This window comes from Rana temporaria, chromosome 2 (genome assembly GCF_905171775.1).
Source record: "Rana temporaria chromosome 2, aRanTem1.1, whole genome shotgun sequence".
Classification (NCBI taxonomy): domain Eukaryota; kingdom Metazoa; phylum Chordata; class Amphibia; order Anura; family Ranidae; genus Rana; species Rana temporaria.
In genome coordinates this window covers 344,513,410-344,535,258 of record NC_053490.1, presented here as the reverse complement: position 1 = coordinate 344,535,258, position 21,849 = coordinate 344,513,410, and the positions used below count along the sequence as shown (strand labels likewise).

General features: G+C 45.1%; 1 protein-coding gene across 2 annotated transcripts in view; it reads right to left on the bottom strand.

Moving 5' to 3' along the window:
• KLHDC8A (kelch domain containing 8A) overlaps positions 1 to 21,849 on the bottom strand; it is a 149,366-nt gene that overhangs the window by 2,904 nt on the left and 124,613 nt on the right. For both annotated transcript variants that reach the window (XM_040337553.1, XM_040337554.1), the window contains 2 exons: positions 10,109 to 10,324; positions 2,272 to 2,373 (listed from right to left, as the gene is read on the bottom strand). In XM_040337553.1, coding sequence (XP_040193487.1) covers positions 2,272 to 2,373; positions 10,109 to 10,324 — 318 coding nt within the window. The remainder of the gene's footprint in view (positions 1 to 2,271; positions 2,374 to 10,108; positions 10,325 to 21,849) is intronic.

The following is a 21,849-nucleotide window of genomic DNA, read 5'->3' as shown; positions in this document are numbered from 1 at the left end:
ACTCTGTATAAATACAGCTGTTTTGTGAAGCCCTCAAAAGGTTTGTTAGAGAACCTTAGTGAACAAACAGCTTCATGAAGGCCAGGGAACACACCAGACAGGTCGGGGATAAAGTTGTGGAGAAGTTTAAAGCAGAGTTGGGGCATAAAAAATTATCCTAAGCTTTGAACATCTAACGGAGCACTGTTTAATCTATCATTCAAAAATGGAAAGAGAATGGCACAACTGCAAACCTACCAAGACATGGCCATCCACCTAAACTGACGGGTGGGGCAAGGAGAGCATTAATCAGAGAAGCAGCCAAGAGGCCCATGGTAACTCTGGAGGAGCTGCAAAGATCCACAGCTCAGAAGGGAGAATCTGTCCACAGGACAGCTATTAGTCGTGCAAAAATCTGGCGTTAATGGAAGAGTGACAAGAAAGCCATTGTTGAAAGAAAGCCAGAACAAATCCTGTTTGCAGTTTGCAAGAAGCCATGTGAGTGACACAGCAAACATGTGGAAGAAGGTGCTCTGGTCACATATGACCACAATTTAACTTTTTGGCCTAATTGGAAAACGCTATGTGTGGTGGAAAACTAACACTGCACATCACCCTGAACACACCATCCCCACCATGAGACATGGTAGTGGCAGCATCATGTCGTGGGGATACTTTTCTTCAGCAGGGAAGGGGAAGCTGGTCAGAGTTGATGGGAAGATGGATGGAGCCAAATACAGGGCAATCTTAGAAGAAAACCTATTTTGGCTGTATGTTTAGGGTGGTTGTCCTGCTGGAAGGTGAACCTCTGCCCCAGTTTCAAGTCTTTTGCAGACTGAGCTACAATGGAATGGTTTAGATCAAAGCATATTCATGTGTTAGAATGGCTCAGTCAAAGTTCAGACCTAAATCCAATTGAGAAACTGTGGCAAGACTTGAAAATTGCTGTTCACAGATGCTCTCGTTCCAATCTGACAGAGTATGAGCTATTTCGCAAAGAAGGATGGGCTAAAATGTCACTGTCTAGATGTGCAAAGCTAGTAGAGACATGCCCAAAAAGACTTTCAGCTGTAATACAAATTCATGCCACACTTTTCACATATTTGTTTGTAAACAATTTTGAAAACCATTTCTAATTTTCCTTCCACTTCACAATTATGTGCCACTTTGTTGATGTATCAGTGTTTCTCAAACTTTTTGTCTTGTGCACCAAAAAGATGTAAACATTTTCATGGCACACCTGAAAAGATTTGCCTCACCAGTGTCCATTAATGCAGCTTCACCAATGCCTACAAATGCAGCCTCATCAGTGCCCATAAATGAAGCACCACCAGTGTCCATAAATGCAGCCTGATCAATGGGGCTGGGCAAATGGGGTGTATGGGGGAGGGGGTTAGAGTCAGGGCCTCTCACCTGGCAGCTCAGCTCAGCAGGTCCTTGCACGCCAAGGCCTACTAAGGAGGTGATGGTCCTTGGGTAAAGTTGCTGCCAGTGCCCAGCCCCGCAGCCCGAGCCAGTCACGCGTCCCAACTCCCTTGCGCACCTTGCCTCCAAGACTCCGGTCTCTGGGAGTTGTAGCTCCTCTGCGCTTAAGCGCAGACTACAACTCCCAGAATGCAACAGCGGCCGGCTGCCACAGTCGTACCCCCGCCCTGACTGTTACAGTGATGGCTCCATGCAGCACACCTGCAAATGTGCCCCGACACACAGTATGAGAAACGCTGGTCTATCGCATTAAAATCACAAAAAAACACATTTACATTTTTGGTTGTAACAAAATGTGGGAAATTTCAAGGGTTATATTTACTTTTTCAAGACACTGTATATGGTTGTATCATTACTTATGCCACATGTTTTAGGCCATAATCGCAATACTGTCTGTCTTTGCGAGTATGCCAAAAAGCAAATATTTTTGGGTAGAAGTTGATAGTATTAGCCTCCTAAGTAAAATTCTACTTGCCTTTTGTGGCTCCAATTTGATAATTCAGTGCCTTGAATTACTATGAATCTCTGCATATACTGCATATATCAGTTCACTAAAGGAAGGTTGCATTTCCAGATACTCAGATGAGAGGTATATAGAAAATTACAACTGTACTTATGCAAAAATTAAAACTATCTTTAAATGTATAGAATTTGAACATATTTTTTGTTAACATAGTCCTAGCATACAAAATTCAATAGCTTGCACTGAAACATTTACATGATTTACAGGAATAAACAAAACTGTTATATTTCCCTACATCAACCTATGTTGAAGCATTAAAGAATTTTTAAAGCCAAGTTACTTACCAAGACCCCCTGCAACAACAACTCTTCCGTGTATTGCACCAGAAACAAAATCGGCTCTTCTTTTCCTTAGAAAGCAGGAGCGATCTATTTTCACCCAGCCACCTATAATATTAATTTACACATAGCTGAATTAGTGAGGTTCTGTTTAAGGTTAATTGAAATTTAGGTTTTAGTTTTACCTTTGTGCAGAGTTCTACAGTTCTAAATCCCAATGAGTACAATTATTTTTTTTGCAGTCCTCCAGTTATAATAAAGCTGACTTCACATTTGTGGCTAGGAGTAACATGCAGTAACAATGCATGTTTTACATGTTACTGCATAGGATAGTAATTCACTATTGCTGGTGCATTGTGGTGCCATTAATTGCATCCTGTTGAACCGTGCAAAGTTTCCCCCAATGCATATACATTGCAGTGCTCTACAATGAAGAGATGTGGTGTGTGGCATACTGAAAAAAATTGACACTCAAGGCCCATTCATTTTAAATAGGCCATGAGTGCACCACCATGCACACAAAAAATACACATTAACACATGAAATATGACATGTTATGTTACCAAGCAGTAAGACACTATAGTAAGTGGGCCTAAATCTATAAAATCACAGCAGGTACAGATGCATAGACTTGAATGAAAGCATACGGCTTTAGAATAGTGACCCACATTAAAGAAGTCCATCCCAGCTAATTTTTCTCTTTAAACTTCTAAATACAGCTTGCACAGCTATGTCTAACAAAGCATGGAGCGCTCAAATTGTATATAATTATATTGTCCTTCAACACCTATGTGCTATAATCCACCTTAAATACCAAAAAAATATATTTATCTCATCGTCCATGGACGGACACAGCTCCTTAAATCTTGACAAGTGGGTTATGTTCCCTGTTTACAGGAGAGGACTAGGCAGAAATATGTTAGATACATTAACAGAGTTGAACAGCCCTGCCCAGGGGGCGGTCCCTCCAGACATAACCCTCCTCACTGCAGCATGCAGCCTCAGTTTCGTTCTGCCTAGCAAAGGAGATGGACGTATGGCTCCCTTTGGGCCCAGCGCCCTGAGAAGATATTTTTTTATTTGACCTTTTCTTGAAGAATCTTGATTCAACTGTCGGCTGAGAGACAGGCTGGATAATATAGATCCTTGTAGTCTACTCAGTCCGACCAGCGAGTGTGGGCACACCTTTGCAAAGAGGCTGGGTCTGCCACGCTATACCCCATGGCTCCTGGAGTGGCCAGCGAGCTTTGCTCCGAGGTCCACATATGACTGGGCTGTGGTGTTGTCTCACTCACAGTGGACCAGGCCGACGGCTACCTCCATTGCGGTTGTAGCTCTGTCAGGAATGCGTCAGCGAGTCCTCGTTCGGACGGGTATATACAGTCCCTCCCGCTTCGGTGGGTTGGTACGGCTGGGCATTCCTGGGGTTCGGGGGTCTTTTTCTCCTCCCTTCCCTGCTCCTTTCCCTCTGCTGCATTGCCAAAGCCGCTGTCCGGAGGGGGGCGGGCCTTCCTGAGGGGGCTGTGTTATCTGGCGTTTTTACTGGGTACTTTCCTGTGAGGGGTTTTCACTGTAAAAGCCCTAGGAGGCTTTTCCTGTTTAAATGTGGCGTTTTGTCGCCATTTGGCCAGCGCTGGCGCCATTTTTTGGGAGGTTTTCAATTACATTGAAAACTCCCATTGGCGGCCATTTTGTCGTAGCCGCGCTATTGCGCAGCTTGCATTGCGGTCGGCCATTTTTCCTGTGGCCATGTTCTGAACGCTCGGTGGCCATCTTTGTGCAGTCCTGACCCCCTAGTGCTGTATCCTACGGTGCACACAGGTCCCTTCAGACGCCGCACTGTCCTTCACGGTTCTCTTTCTCTCCACACGCCGTGTGCTGAGAGCGGTTGGCAGCGCTGAGCAGTCTCTTCCTGAGGTGAGTCCCCTGGGTACCCCTGGTCAGCGCAGCAAGTGGGTGAGAGGCCCTGAATAGGGCCCTAGGAGCTTCAGTTTATTGTAAGGACAGGTGGAGGCTGCATGCTGTAGCACCTACATGTCATGCATACACACTATGTAAATGTTTTAATATTTGGAGTCAGTATCTGGGTCCTTCCCCCAACAATGCTGGTGGTATCAGAAGGTATTGGCACCTGGGATTCCAACAGAGGCTTTATTGTTAGCCTTGGACACTTTTGTGCCAGGGTGGGGGAGGACTGCGGACGGACAGGGGTTTAAAGAGTGCCCCCTCCCCCTGTTATCCCCTGGGGAATGCTCTGTTATGGAGCCGCGGACCAGGTACCTGGGTCGGTGCAGGATAAGGCATTTATGGGTGCGCTTCTCACTGCTGTAAGGGACTCTCTTCAGCTGGATAGTGCAGCTGGATCACACAAATCGGAGCGCTCTGTGTAGGTTTTTTCCTCCTGTACCCTTCTTTGTTCATTTCTTAGATGCGGAATGAGAGGTCTGTGATGCTTCATTGAATGCTGCGTCCTTGTTATCCAGGGCTTCTGTTTCAGAATAGTTTTATGCACATGGTGGTGTAGTGGTTAACTCCATTACTTGGCAGCAAGAGAGTCATTGGTTCGAATCCGGACACTGACACCAATCTGCCTGGAGCTTGCATTGTCGCTCCCTGTGTCTGCGTGGGTTTCCTCCCGGGTACTCCGGTTTCCTCCAAAGGCATGTGTGCATACACCTACATAATATACATACACACTATGTGTGTGTATTATTTATGGACAACTCTCCCAGGCCATCAAAGGCACAGCTGGGGGACTAATCCGTCCCTGGGTGCGTAAGCCAATCACACCGGCACCCAAATCCTACCAATGTATGTAGCCTTCCCTCCCTGTCTCTAGGTGGGGGGGGGGCGGCTTGTAGATTCACAATTCGGTGAAACCTCCCTGCTCTCCTACCAGTGGATCTGCAAGGTGGTCTCTTTGGAGTACTAGATCGGGTTTCCTTCTATCCACAGAACAAAGTTCTTTCCTTGTGTCTTCCTCTCCCGGCCCGTCGGTCTGCATTGGGCAGTGTGGGACTTGATAAGGTGGAGGGTAATTTTACCTTTCCTGCAGGACGAGAGGTTTGGGGTTTTCTATGGGCCTCAGGCCCTTAATACCTTTGTGAACGTCGGGTAGTTCTGCATGGAACCCATTTGTTCGGTGGTAGCTGCGCTCCATCCGGGGGACATCCTGGCGTCCTCGGACATCAGGGACGCATACATGCATGTACCGTTTTGCGCATGTCAGTGTTTTTTCTGTGCTTTGTGATGAGAGAGGGTCTCTGTCAGCCTGTGGCCCTCCCTTTTTATCTGGCGTCAGCACCATGGGTTTTCAGCCAGGAGCTCGCACTTATCCTAACTTTGTTGGGACAGCGAGGCTTTGCCTCGTTGGCTAATTGGATGACTTTCTTCTGAGAGCAGCTTCTGTCTCAGACCAAGTGGATGTGTTATTCCCATTCAGACCCTCTGAAGATTCAGGTGGATGTTAAACATTTAGGCCAGAAGGTGTAGCTCAGTGGCAGAAAGCTTGCCTTCCATGTGTGCGACCCAGGGTTCAAATTCTGGGCATGCTAGGTTCCGACTCAGCTTTGGAGTATCTAGGGTTGATCAGGACTCCTCGGTGGCGAAGGTCCTTCTTCCCCTGGAGAAATTGCAGACTCTTCAGTCTGCGGTGAAGGTATTGGCATCTATGGGTAGGCGGTACTGTATGCCCAGTTCCACACTCGGGTTTTCCAGGGGAAATACTGTCCAGGTGATAAATCTCTTGTCTCTGAAATCATCAGATTCCGGTGCGCCACCTAGTCAGAGTCTCTCTGAGTTGGTGACAGAGATCCCTGACTCTTTGGTCCGGGAAGTTGTTTCTTCCTTCCAGTGGTCAGTGTTTACGACGGATGCCAGCCTCACGGGTTGTGGGGGCACCTGGGGGGTCCCGTCGGCCCTGAGTCGCTGGACTTGCATGGACCTACGGCCACACCTCCCTGAATGTGCCCGCTCTCGTCTGGTCTGGGTAGCTACCCTGGGTCAGGCCTGGCTAGTGCCTGGGTGGGAGACCGCCTGGGAATACCAGGTGCTGTGGACCCTGTCTACCGTTCATTGTCCTACTATTTTAGGCGATCAGGCTATGCTTCTCCTCGTAGTCGAGGAGGTTGCAAGGTCGTCCGATCTGGTTTCAGCCTGACAACGCCACGGCCGTGGCTTTGGTCTACCATCAGGTATACTGGCAGGCGGACTACTGGAGTCGCCAGATGCTGGACCAGGGCGACTGGTCTTTGTGCTTGTGGTGTTTCGGCTCCCTTGCAGGAGGTAAGCCTCACAGGGCATGGATCTTCTGGCCGCTCGCCTCAACCGCAAGGGTGTCAAAGTTAGTGGCCAGGTCTAGTGATCTGGTACAGACTCGTCAGTCACGCTGTTGGCCCTGGGGGGTCTGTATCGGCGACTTTTTGCCGTTCCTCCATTGTAGTTGCTTCCTCGGCTGCTCCACAGAGTGGAGGCTGAGGAGATCCCGATGATTCTAATTGCTCCAGATTGGCCTTAGTGTCCTTAGTACGCCGATATCGGGCACCTGGTAGCGGAGGTACCCTGGCAGTTGCCAGGGCGGGAGGTCCCTCTGTCTCGAGGTCCCATACTTCCTCCTGTTGTACGGTCACTGACTTGCTCAACATGGCTATTGGAAGCCAAACTTTAGAAGACCGGGGTCTGTCCGACTCGGTCATCTCAACAATGCTGAGGGCACGGTAGTCTTCTTCTGGAGGATCTACCGTCACACCTGGCAGGCCTACATCTCTTGGTGCGAAGAGATGGAGTGACGTCCACGGACATACTCGATGTCCAGGGTCCTGCTGTTTTTACAGCTTGGAGTGGATCTAAAAATTGCTTAAAGCACCGTTTTGGGGCAGATTTCAGCCTTGGCTGTGTTCTTTCAGTGGCCTTTTTGCGGCCCGTTCCCTGGTGGGTCCCTTTTTTGTGCGGGGAGTTTGTCATATACTTTCCCCTCTGCAAGTCTCTCTAACCCAGGGGTCTCCAAACTTTTTAAACAAAGGGCCAGTTTATTGTCTTTCAGACTTTAGGAGGGCTGGATTGTGGCCAGCAAGGGCAATAGATGTCATGGGCCCATCAGTGAAAATAAATATGGCCCTAGGGTTGTTGGTCAATAGGAGGAGTAGTATCCCATCATTGGTAATAGTGGCAGATATAGTGTCCCATTGGTGGTGTCAGTGGGAGGAATATTGCCTCATATCAGCGGGAGAAATAGTACCTCAAGGAACAGATAAAGGCTAGCAAAGGGTCACATATGGCCCCTCGGGCCGCAGTTTGAAGACCCCTGCTCTAACCAGTCTTGTTGCTGCACACTATGCAGGGCCACTGGTCTTTTACATTGTAGTGCCCACCCACATTCCCCCTATGGAGAGCTGAGGAGAGTGGCTATTTTTCTTGGTTAAGGACTGGCTTATTAGTTGTACTATTCTGCACAGAAGTTTTATAAGGTAGTAGCTAAGATTACCTAACTCCTAATGTAATGGCAGATCTGAATTACTTAAAGCGGTTGTAAACCGCATAAACTTTTTTTTCTCCAAACCTGCAATGCGAAAGGCATAATAGGCTAGTATGCACCGCATACTAGCCTATTATGAAATACTTACCTCGGAACGAGGTGTGTACCACTTACCTGGTCCACGCCGAGCAGGATGTCATCTTGCTCCGGCGTGTCTTCCGGGTATCGCCGCTCCAGCGCTGTGATTGGCTGGAGCGGCGATGACGTCACTCCCGCGCGAGATTTAAAACCGGCAGGGTCCGGCGATGCCGGTCCTTCAGCCGTGGATTCCCCCCTGCGCATGCGCCGCCCGCATTGCGGGGGTAATATCTCCTAAACCGTGCAGGTTTAGGAGATATTCTCCTTACCTACAGGTAAGCCTTGTTGTAGGCTTACCTGTAGGTAAAAGTCCAAATAGTGGGTTTACAACCACTTTAAATATATGAAAATAGGCCTTGTTTAGCAAAAATTGAGAAATTAGTTAAAATATCTGAGAGTTGCTTTGAAGTGTGAGACCTGTGCTAATATATACAATATTTCCTCTTCTGACTTGTTCAAGTTTGTGTAATGTGTGCTTCAGCTATTTGGAGCCAGGTTTTTTTTAAAGCAAAGGAGTTAAAGCCCATCACTTTGGTCATATGACACGTCGGTGCTGAATCCTTTTCTTCTATTTACTTCCTGCATGGGTCCTTTTTCAGGAGTCCACATCACTACCTGCATGATACGGGCATGATAAGGGGTCTGTCAGGATCCAGAAGAGGGTCAATGTTGGCCCAAGGGGAGTGAAGGGAATCTGTAAATTCTGGCCCATTTGTGCCTCTGGATTAGAGTTTCCCGCAGCCAGACCCATCATTGGCAAAGAACCTGGATGATTGGGGAGGGGTATGGTGAGTATAACTATGTTTACTATGCATCAGTAGGTAAGAAAAATAAATGACCTTGCAGAATGGGCCAAATAATTTGACAAAGGGCTGTAACCACACTGGCTGTTTTCTTGGTGATCTAAATGTACATGCATAATATTGTCCTATGTAGACTTGAAATTGAAAATGGTATATTTATGATTATTACCCAGATTTCTAATATATCCATCTAGTTGGCTACATTGTCTTTAATATACTGTATACAGGTATTTCTATGCACCTTTTTACCATCTAGGGTTGCTTGAAAATGCATAAAAGGGACCGTCATGAAAAACATATATGGGGGTGACACTGCTGGCTTTCTTTTAAAAATGCTAGTTGCATGGCTATGTCTTGCGTTTTAATATGTTATGCATACTGTAAATGAGTATCAGAAAAGTGTCAGTTTCCTATCTTGATATTTGTTTAAAGTTAGTCGGCAAGATAACCAGAATTTTCAGATGTTGGTCTGCAAAGGTAGCCCCATATATCTCTATTGTGAGAAACCTTTTATCCTCAACCATATACCAGCCAAACAGCAGATATGGGGAATCGTAAAACAAAATGGCTATCCACTACTATTATCTGCCATTGTCTACCTCGCATACTAGTTCCAAGTTGGTAATCTCGTTTTGCAGTGATGCTGCATCACTGCAGGAACTTGCATACACCAAACAAGTCAGACAATGATCTCCATTACAACAGATTTGTTTTTTCTCTTTTTAAGATTTTATATATTGTGTGTGTGTGTGTGTGTGTGTGTGTGTGTGTGTGTGTGTGTGTGTGTGTGTGTGTGTGTGTGTGTGTTTTTAGCACATAATTGAAGGGATGATTTAATAGGCAAATGGTAAATGGGTTTAACCAAAAAATTGTCTCAAAACATTTAAAAAATAAAGCCCACCTGCGAGCATTCCTACTGTATTATTGCAATGCAGTCTGTTGATCTTCTACTTTTTAGAGCTGCATAATATTAATATTTGTTAAAATACCCTGTGCTGGCTGCACATATGACAGTCAGACCACTATTCTTACCACCACTGTGCTGCCAGGGCAGGGTATTTTAAACCTTGTTGCGGCATTAACATGTAAAAAAAAGTAACACATTTATAAGTGTATATGCAGTTTGCATTATAGCAATAAATTAAAAGGGCTCAATGAGGCTTTAAATGCCATCACTTGAAAAAATTCTCCATTACTTAACCTGTTGTGGGAATCCCTATCTGACAGTCAGATCATAGTTTGAGCCTTCTGTGTGTCACTTCCTGCAATGTAGAGTGATCTCCCAGGTGTTGGTATATCCAATAAAGATCACTGTAGGAAGGCAGCCTGAATTGGTTTTACACAATTTGTTCTGCAGCACTTCTTTGCTCTCACTATGGTTTTTGACACTATGCTGCAATGTAATAACTTTGCAAAAACAGTTCCTTACCTTGCTCCATATCAAATAAATCCACAGTCTTGGTAAATTTTGGCCTGCGGTATGTACCTCCTTGTCGCAGTCCTCCTAAACTGTAGATGGAACCATCATTTAGCACATATCTAGAGTAGGCTCTTTTGTTTGGTATATTGGGGAACTTTGTCCAGGAACGTGTTTCAATGTCAAAGACTTCAAAAGCAGGTACTGCATATTTAGATTGCCTGCCACCTATAAGAATGGAAGCTGTTGTCAGAAGATGTAATCTATTATTTTTGGGAAAGAAAAAGTAGGAAAAAAGAAGAGTGGACACCATAGAGGAAAGAAAAGAGAAAGCATACTGATGGCGCTATATAAATCCTGTATTATTATAATAATAATAATAATAATTCTGTAATAGAAGAAGAAAAAGGAAGGAAAGAGCAAATAGAAAGAAAGAAAAGAACAAAAGACAGAGAAGTGAGACTAATACATTTTGTCTTTTTTTTTTTTTGCTACGAAGGTCCATGTACCTACCTAAATACCTCCTCCACTTACCTTTCATTTCTGCTCTTGATATATTTACTGTACTTTTATATGCCCCAACTATTGACAGTCATAACTTACTGTGGAGGAGATGTGGCTACGCAGGGCTCACTTTTTTTTTTTCTGTGTTTGCATTAATGTTGGAGACATTCAGATATCAGACCTGACAGTTAACTTTGCAAATTACCATTTTTTTCCCAGCAAATTGACAAATTATATACTTTTTGGGGGAAATTATTTTTACTACATTTTATGAAAGACATACATTACAGGAGAGTGGACTTGACACAACATCAGGCCACTCACACAACCAACATAGCAAAAAAATACAGATAACAGCCGTACTAACATACATAGTCTTCTGGCTACAAGTAAAAAAAACACCCCTTACCCTCTCTCCCCCCAACGGCTCACAATTCAATTCACCTCTGTCCTCAGACGGCATCATAACCTAAGGAAGGAGAAGAACTAAAGGATATGCACCAAATGCACCAGTGTATGGCAGTGATATGGCAGTAGTGTAGGGCCTAATCAACTCCAACTCATATTATTATTAACCAAAGCGTGAGGAACCAGTGGTTCTGGTTCCCCCCTCGTTGGTAAGGAGAAGATTAGAATCCTCCCACTGCTGATTCATCAGTTGACAGAGTAAAGACTCATAGGATCTCAAGCTCCTTTTATCCCACTGTTACATCAGAATTGAACCAAGCCTGCCACACCTTATCAAACTTTTTCACACAGTCTCTGGATAGGTATGTCGCCTTATAATAGGACATCATCAAATTTACCAACCCCTTCCAGAATGTCAGAGTGGGTGCTCCCGGCTTCCTCCAATTTAACAAAATATCCTTCATTCAATAGAATAAATGGATATTTAGTAGCGTTCTATGTGCTCTGGACAGGACCACCTACTGCACAAGGCCCAAAAGACACACTCTAATTGATGGGGGAATTGGCACCATCAGAACCTCCGCTATGCAGGAAGTGACCACAGACCAAAAGGCTTTGATTTGGGGGCACTCCCAGAAGACATGGTTTGCGTTCGCAGGGGGAAAAAAGAACATCTCCAGCAGTCCTACGGAACGGATGGATAGATAGCAGACAGTCTAGCCAGTGTAAAATAAATTTTGTGCAAAAATTTGAAGTGTATCACTCTGTCCCTTGCAGGAATCAAATGTTGGAAGGGGTGGTCCCACAGGTCATCCCACTCCTCCACTTGAATGTCTGATACCTCCACCTCCCATTTATCCCTACGTTTTGTTACCGCTGGCGGCCTCTTCTTAAACAGCTCTTTTTAGGTCACAGATTTCGTCTTTAAAAGGTCTTCTACCCTGAGAAAATCTTCCAAGGAGGAGTGTATTGACTCTATTCTCAGGTCCTTAACCACTTCCTGCCCAAGGTACATAATAGGACGTCCTTGAATTTGTGCGGGTATATCTGAATGATGCTTGCAGCTACAGGCATCATTCAGATTAACGTCTTTTTCAGACGGCGATTCTCTGTTTGCACCATAAGAATGATCATAGCAGCTGTTCTGCCGCTTGATTGTTCTTACGGGCATCGAGAGAGATCCCCCTCTCCTGTCACCCTCCGGTGCTTCTGCTAACTCACCGCTGCGATCGGTGAATCGGAGAACGGATCCGCCGACCCCGGATGCTTACCATAGAGATTTCTGGCAGACCAGATGGGTGCCGGAGTATCTATGATCGTTTGGAGGCCGGGAGCGTGATGTTATGACGTCATGCCTGGCCTCTGCATTCAAAAAAAACGGCGCTGCCTTGTTTTTTTATTTTTATTTCAGGCTTCCCAGCCTTGAGGTGAGATGTGGGATCTTATTGACCCCATATCTCACTGTAAAGAGGTCCGATCATGCCATATTCCTATTACAAGGGATGTTTACATTCCTTGTAATAGGAATAAAAGTGATAAGATTTTTTTTTTTTTTTTTTTAAAGTTAAGTAGAATTAACAATGATTTTTTTTTTAAAGTGTCCCTATGCTCAAACGCAGAAGCGAACGCATACGTAAGTCCCGCCCACATATGAAAATGGTGTTAAGACCATACATGTGAGGTATCGCCACAAACGTTTAGAACAAGAGCAAAAATTCTAGCTCTAGACCTCCTCTAACTCAAAACATGTAACCAGTAAAAAAAATTTAAAGCATCGCCCATGAGGATTTTTAAGTACCGAAGTTTGGCGCCATTCCACGAGCGTGTTCAATTTTGAAGCGTGACATGTTGAGTATCTATTTACTTGGCATAATATCTTTCACATTATGCAAAAAAATTTGCCTAATTTTTTTTAAAAAAGCATGAAACTTTTTTTTTTTTTTTTGCAAAAAAAGTGTTCTAAAAATTGCTGCGCAAATATCGTGCAAGATAAAAAGTTGCAACAACTGCCATTGTATTCTCTAGGGTCTCTGCTAAAAAAAAAACATACATAATGTTTGGGGGTTCTATGTAATTTTCTAGCAAAAGAATTATGATTTTTACATGTAGGAGCGAAGTGCCAGAATTGGCCCGGATCGGAAGTGGTTAAACTGAGCCCGAAAAAGGCATGGCGGAGTAGTAAGAACCTGAAAGAGTTGGAAAGTGAATGTCTCTAGCCTTGAGTTGATCAAAAGTTAGTTCCCCATCCACAGTAATATCTTTAAGTAGCTTGATACCTTTAGTTACCCATACCTTGATATCTGAAAAAGAGTAAAAGTTGGGTAGTCTAGGGTTCATCCATAAAGTTAATGGTGAGAAACCAAAGTGATTTGGGCATGCCAACTTGACCGACTCATCCCACACTTTGATAGTGGCCTTCATGGACATTGTAAGTGTCAGGTCAGCCTTGGGACCTCTATATACTGTATGGACAGTCTTGGGGACTCGTAAGACCCCAAATGAGCTGCCTCCAATAGTGTAGCTGAATCCCCATCATCGGACATTAACCAGCGGTGTGCAAACACTATTTGACTAGCTAGGTAGTATTTCCTCCAATCCAGTAACGCTAGCCCCCTTGACCTCATGGTTGCTGCAACACTTTAAGCCATATGCGGGCGGTTTAGAGGCCCACAGGAACGAGTTAGTGATACCATCCAGTGTTTTAAAAAAGGATTTAGGGACCCTCACTTCTTAATGCCTTAAGAAATATAGTATGACTGGGAGAATCTTAATCTGCAATAGGTTTATCCTTCCTATAAGTGACATGGGAAGCTTCTGCCAGGCATGAGCTTTTTGTTTAAAGACAGTGACCAGGGGCAACAAATTAAGTGACGTGTAATCAGAACTCTTTGCTGTGATTTTTAATCCCCAGATATGCAAGGTTAGAGACCCACCACAACGGCAGATTAGGGTCTGCCGCTATCTTGGCCCTGTCATCCAAGGGTAGGATTCCAATTGACTTTTAGGCCTGAAAAGGTGGTAAAATCATTCATAATTTTAGGCGCCGCTCTTAGTGAATTCCCCAGATTATTGTAAGTGATTGTAATCCTTTGTGTTTTTTTGTTTTTTAAATAACAAACATCTCATACTTACTTCCACTGTGCAGTTTGTTTTGTACAGAGTGGCCCCGATCCTCGACTTCTGGGGTCCCTTGGCGGCTCTCGCGGCTCCTCCCTGCATCGTACAACCACCTAGGAGAAGCGCTCTCCTGGGTGTTAAATTGCGGGGGCGTTCCTGAGTCCAGCATTTGGCGTCCATAGATGCTGAATGTATAACTCGGCCCCGCCCCCCGGTGCCCGCATAATTGATAGCGCAGCCATTGGCTCCCGCTGCCGTCAATCAAATCCAATCTAGCCAATCAGAAGCCATGAACCCCGGGCAGAGGAAGAGCAAGTCTCCGCCGAGGGAAATTCCAGGGCTTAGGTGAGTAAAACGGGGAAGCTGGGGGCGGTCACTAGAAGTTTTTTCACCTTGATGCATAGGATGCATTAAGGTGAAATTCACTAGGGTTTACAACCTCTTTAAAGAGTCACTAAAGGAATTTTTTTTTTAGCTAAATAGCTTCCTTTACCTTACTGCAGTGCTGGTTTTATGTCCTCATTGTTCGTTTTTGCTCTGATGTTGCTGTAATTGTTCTCTGTTCTGGACACTTCCTGGTTGTCTTTTTCCTGAGGACCACAGTACTGGGAAATTCTAGTTTCATTTTCCAAACCATCACTGCTCTATGGCTCTGCACAGGCAGGATAACATGCAAAAACGAAACTAAATGCAAAAACGAAACTACAGGTACATTATATGATAGATAAAAATCAATTTTTAATCAATTTTAAAAGGAATCAGTTAACTATTATGTCTCTATACCCTGTAAATAGTCATTTCAGCAAAAAAAATGTTTCCTTTACAACTCCTTTAAGGAACAACAGCAGGTCATCCGCATATAGAGCCAGGCATTCATTAATGTTTCCTACTCTAATACCTTCTACTTCCCTGAAAGTGCGACCGCCAGTGGCTCCAACATGAGGGCAAGGGGGGAAAGGGGACACTATTGCCTCGTGCCTCCACCCACTGAGAAGAAAGGATAAATAGGCCCAGCCTAATTGCCACTCTGGGATTGCTATACAGTAAGGATATTCACTGCCTAAAGACCTGTCCAAAACCCATCACCTCCAAAACCGAAGCATGAACTGCCAGTCGACTGAGTCAAACACCTTTTCTATGTTGATCGACACTGCAATTCTGTTGGGTGACTCATCATTTGGAAATTTTAGGTGTGTGAAGAGTCTTTGTAGGTTTGTGTCTGTAGACTTGCCGGGGCATAAAGCCCGTCTGGTCGATATTGACCAGAAAGGAAATAACCCCAGCAAGCCTATTGGCCAAGACCTTTGTTAAGATTTTGAGTTCCATGTTTAACAGAGCTATGGGTCTATATGATGAGCATTCTAAAGGGTCCTTACCGGGCTTTAATAATAAAATCATGTATGCATCTAGCATAGAGTCCTCTATTCAGCCTCAAGCATTGTGTCAAAAGTACATTGAGTCTAGGTGCCAACTCATCTGCGTAACACTTGTAAAAGTCTACAGGGAAACCATCAGGCCCTGGAGCCTTATGAGCAAGGAAGGAAAACATGGCTGCCACTAACAAGGCGGATTTACCGATCTGTTCTGGCCGATAAACGATTGGGATGCTGAGACGTGCGAGTAAGATCTACCTGAAGGGTTCCTTGATTGCCACAACTCAGTCAGCCCAGTCACCGAAGCCCAGGAGAGGAGATCAGCTGACCCGACCTCCCAGGATTTGACGAGTCCAAGGCATCTAAAATGGTATTGAAATCGCCCATCAATATCAGTGGGAGATGAGCGAAAGGAGCCAGCTTAAAGCGAAGGTCCACCCTAAAAAATTTTTTTTAAAAAAGGCTCCAAAAAATGTAAAAAGAAAAAAGTATACTTACCATAAATGGCTTTTGTTAGGCAGATCGTCCTAATCTGTCACTTCCTATTTCGCGGCAGTCTTCATTCTTTTCCTTGCGTTGTCTTCTGGGACATTTGAGCACGCTGTCTTCTGGGACCTGTGTGTGTCCCGGAAGACAGCCGGCCAGTCACAAAGAGCCGCGCATGCCCAGTAGGAAATGGGCAGTGAAGGCTCCACTGCCTGTTTCCCTTCGAATGGCGGCGCCGGTGGACGGATCAGCCTCAGGGTGGCGTCTCTTGCAGGCAGGCGACATGTGGCTTGGATTGCTTGAGAACCTGGAACACTGAGGCTCTCTTGAATCTGTTATTCAACGTTCTAACGTTCCAAGATACAATTTTCACATAACTAGCCATTCAAGTGCTTTGCAAACTCTACATACCAGGAGCCTGGGTGCAATACCCTATATCAGGCATGTCCAAAGTCCAGCCCACGGGCCAATTACGGCCCCCCTGGGGATTTACATAGTTACATAGTTACATAGTTAGTCAGGTTGAAAAAAGACACAAGTCCATCCAGTTCAACCACAAAAAACAAAATAAAAAAACACAGTAAAATCCTATACACCCAACTCCATACCCACAGTTGATCCAGAGGAAGGCAAAAAACCCCAGCGGAGCATGATCCAATTTGCTACAGCAGGGGAAAAAATTCCTTCCTGATCCCCCGAGAGGCAATCGGATTTACCCTGGATCAACTATACCTACAAATCTTAGTACTCAGTTATATTCTGTACATTTAGGAAAGAATCCAGACCTTTCTTAAAGCAATCTACTGAGCTGGCCAGAACCACCTCTGGAGGGAGTCTGTTCCACATTTTCACAGCTCTTACTGTGAAAAAACCTTTCCGTATTTGGAGGTGAAATCTCTTTTCCTCTAGACGTAAAGAGTGCCCCCTTGTCCTCAGTGATGACCGTAAAGTGAATAACTCAACACCAAGTTCACTGTATGGACCTCTTATATATTTGTACATGTTGATCATATCCCCCCTTATTCTCCTCTTCTCAAGAGTGAATAAATTTAGTTCCTCTAATCTTTCCTCATAGCTGAGCTCCTCCATGCCTCTTATCAGTTTGGTTGCTCTTCTCTGCACTTTCTCCAGTTCTCCTATATCCTTTTTGAGAACTGGTGCCCAAAACTGAACTGCATATTCCAGATGAGGTCTTACTAATGATTTGTACAGGGGCAAAATTATATCTCTGTCTCTGGAGTTTTGTGTATATATATATATTTGTGGCCTCCAGGGCCACAAAAGATATATACCGTATTTATCGGCGCTGCCTCGGAGGGGACAGGGAGGGGGCGGGACAAGTGCCATCAGATTACATGAAGAGAATCTCCTGTTTACTCAGCAGCATCTGTAATAGGAAGTCCAGTCTCCTGGGATGCCATTGAATGACCGTTCTGTCTATCATAGGAGGCGGGACTTTGTATTAAAGAGGTAACCGAGTAAACAAGAGATTCTCCTGTTTGTAATCTATCGGCGCTCATCCCCCCTCCCTGTCCCCTCCGAGGCTGCAGATGGCCATCAATCAGGCTGCACTGATGGCAATGGTAAGGCTGCATTCATGGCACATGCGAGGCTGCATTCATGGCACATGCGAGGCTGCATTCATGGCACATGCGAAGGCTGCATTCATGGCAATGGTAAGCCTGTGTGTGGTATATGCCAATAAATATGGTATATCCAAATAACACACCCAAGCTCATCCTTATTCCGGAGCAGCGCTCGGGATTCGTTGGGGCCACAAAAGAGATATATACAGTGAATCCAAATTACACGCCCAAGTTCATCTCTTCACCACACAGCCACAAAGGCAAGAGAATTCTTGTTGGGTGGTGTATTAGTGATCGGACGAACACACTTAGACCGAATTTTAATGGTTCAAAGAATGTCAGGCAAAATGGTCGGCCCTCGCGCATGTTCACTTCATCAAATCTGGCCCTCTTTGAAAAAAGTTTGGACACCCCTGCCCTATATAATGTTAAAGTGCTTTTAGAGAAATCGGAACAATGCCAAACTTAGTCAGCGCTAGATATCCAAGATGAGTGATGAGCTGAGTTAAAACAATCACCCCCTGCCATTATGCCAGAACCGAACTGGAAAAGAAAGCCTGGTATGTAGATTGATCCCAAACCCGAACCAAAAATAGTGCTGGAAGATTTAACCGTAGTACTGTTCGACAACTCAAGCTAATTTTCTTGTGTTTCCACAGGGAGCCCCATGTAGAAAAGGATCCAGGAGCATAGTGATGATATACTGTGAACTGGAGAAAGAAATTGGAGCAGATGATCTCCTGGCGCCATCTACTGATGCTAAAGAGGAATGACAATTTAACAGTTGTAAGTGATAAACAAAATGAATGAGGAGATCATGGATATAACGGCAGCATGTAAGTCCTGAGAAAAGGCACAACAAATTGCCATAGCACTTTGGAGCCAGAATCTCCAGGGGCCATCTTGAAATGGCGAACAGCAAAACAATGATAGCAGTGTAGATTTAAGGATCTCTGTCAAGCCACTCGCTGGCCTCAAGTGGGTTAATGAAGAATTTAGAAATGAAAGAAAAATTATATTGAAAATCAGCTCCCAGCATCAGCAATAAGACTAATTGCATACAGATCTATAGAACAAAGGAGATGCAATGTTATAAAGAAGACAAACCATATGAATTAAATCCAAACATAAAGTGCAAAGTATATAAGGTGCAAAGTACAGTGCATGTATGAACAAAAATTGGTAATCCTAAAACCAACAATGCAAAATGTGTACATAATGTGAAAATAGCACACACAAGGTATGCAAAACCTAAACAAATAATACAGAGCTTCACATAAATAAGTCTGTTTGCAACCAACATGAAAAAATCTCTGAAGTATAATAAAGTTCATGGCAAATAACATGATCCCACGGTCATAAATTCATAGGGTATATTATGGATATAGGGATAGAGATGCTGCTGAATTATCGTCCCTTATCGTGGACTCGGGTGAGTTTCCCCAGTCCCAGCCATTCTGCCTTCTCTGGGGCCTCACCGTATGGAGCACAGGCTGCCATGACAGGCCTCCCCCCTCTGCACTACACGCAGTGCTCTGAGGCCTTTCCTCAGCTGCTGAGGACAATGTCAGACCCCTATAGTTGTTTGCCTGAGTGAATCTGTATGGGAGTGGTTTTATAATTATAAAACCACTCCCATAAAGATTCACTCAGACAAACAACTATATTTTCAGAATAACAACCGTGTGTATCTCAATACCACATACACACACCTGTGGTACTCCTGGAAGGACCTGTGAGCTGTGGTTTGGAGCCATTGAAGGCGCGAGACACTGAGGATCTTCTCAGCTGCTCTGCAGGATAACCTCATTGTATAAGCCTGTTTTGACCCCCCTGAGAAGGGCAGTCGCAGGATTTCTGGTAAGCTTTCAATTTTACTATCAGGTGATGGGCTGATTTTACGTTTCTCTGGAACTACTCCACACACTGGATGTTCATAGCCTCCTTTTGAATTTTCCTTTCTGGATTTCCATCTGCTGATCCATTGGACTTATTGTTTCACTGACTATTCACTATTTTTATATGTTGTTTGCATATATCTTAAGATTTTCACTTCATTGTTTTTTGAGTGTCACGTATTTTTTCATTTTTTACGTTTATTGATTTATTCATTTTGACTCAATTTCCAGCGCTACACTGTTTTTACATATTGGTATGAAACACTTGACGGATCGAGTGGAAATGGCGGAGGAAGAACTCCAAACTAGCGGTTCACAGGTTCAACTTCAGGATTCAGACTGTTACGGGACATGCAACGCCACGTAGAGGACCTGAACAATAGGGGGCGCAGAAATAATATCAGGCTGCGAGGGGTCCCAGAATCTGAGGGCCCAGAGAATCTTCAGGATACGCTCCAGACTGTGTTCAATAACCTCCTGGGAGAGCCCCCCAGTACACGCAGGGCCCACCGGGCTTTGCGCCCTAAAAATGTCACCTCCAAACCAAGGGACATCATCTGCAGGATTAGCTCCTACCCCTTGAAGGAAGAGATCATGCGCCAAGCCTGTTTGGCGCGGAAAGTGATGCTCCAAGATGTGCCAGTGCAACTGTATCCAGACCTCTCGTGGATTACCTGCAAGACGAACATATCCTCTATAGGTGGGGTTTCCCCTTCAGCCTCACAGCCAAACATCAGGGCAAGTCGGCCATCTTGAGGTATCCGGAGGATCTCAATGCCTTTTGTGATGTCCTGGGGATTCCTGTCCCCCAACTTCCTGAATGGGACCTTGTAGCCAACACCGCCTGCTCTGACAGTAATCTGGCAGAAAGTGCCTCCGTCTAATCGCCCCCGGACTAGGGAGGCACCCCGCAAGACAGCCCACCACAGAGGCACCTGAACTCTGATACCCCCTTCTTGTGATGTTTTTATTTTTGAACAGTTCAGTTTTTCACTATGACTGGTGATCCTGCCCTGGACATTTCTGTTCTGTATTCGGTCCCCCCCATCATGCCCTAAGCTTAATCTCTAGTTTGCCTAATGGGCGTGTCTCTGTTGAGACCTGAGAGAATAGGAACCTTTTGCTCATCCACCCACCCCCCCTGGTTCAGTGTCTATAGTTCTCCCCGTTTTTCTATTTTCAGTTTTTGATGACCACCTCTGGGCTCCCGGGCACCCATCCGGCACATCCTCCTGGAATGTGGCTGGGCGGATCCTTGGGAAACCGTATCGGCCTTTCAAGGTCTGGCGCAAGTGTTAGTTCTAATTGCTCACTGTTTTTTTGTATGTACTAACTTTTCTTCTCTCTTTCAGTCCCCCCCTCCCTTTTCAACCATCGAGTGGCTCACCACGAAGTTTGTGGAATTTGCCTGGAAGACCTCCGGGGCGCTCCTGTCCTTGGCCTCTGATCTTCGTCGGCTCTGCATCGCTTCAGGTAAGGGACTCCCCTCCTTCCCCCACCTAACCTCATGGCTAAGATCCTATCCTTGAATGTACATGGCCTAAATTCTGATAGGAAGAGGAATCTGGCACTAAGGGAGTGTAGACAGTCGGTCACTCTTGACAAAGTGTGTCCAGGAAACACACTTTGACAAGAAGGGGTCCTTTGCATTCGCCTCTAAAATATTCCCACAGATCTACTCCTCTTCGGGGTCCCCGTAAGCAGGCTGGGGTCGCAATACTTATTAAACATGAATCTCCGTTCACTTGTTCTAGTTACTATAGCGATTCCCATGGACATTTTGTTATTCTCCGAGGTTTATGGCAGACGCGGGAGGTTACTTTTTGCGCACTGTACGCCCCCGAATGTCCAGCAACATAGATTCCTGACTAGGGTAAACACTCTTATATGATCCGATGGGAAAAAGCCCTCAATGAGGTAATACCCGTAGAGCAATGGCGGATAATATGGTCCCAGGCAGCTAAGAGTTCACTTTGTACATTATACAAGGAAAATGCAAATAAAGTCCTTCTCTTCTGGTATATGACTCCTGATGTGCTTCACACCATATACCCCGCTAGTTCTGATGGCTGCTGGCGATGTCAGGGTGACAGGGGCTCCCTCTTTCACATTTACTGGAGTTACTCAATGATTACTCCCTACTGGATCGCGCTCCAGCACATGTTGGGCCATCTTCTGGACACACAGGTCCCCATGACCCCCAAATTCTTCCTATTGGGCCTATCACCCCTGAGAATCTCTACACCCTACAAAAAGTTAACACGCCATATCCTCACAGCTGCTCGTTGTCTCATAGCCCTAAATTGGAAAAATCGCTCTCCCCTACCCCTGAGGCTTTGCACGCCAGAATCAAAGATGTGGAGCTGATGAAGAGAATGACT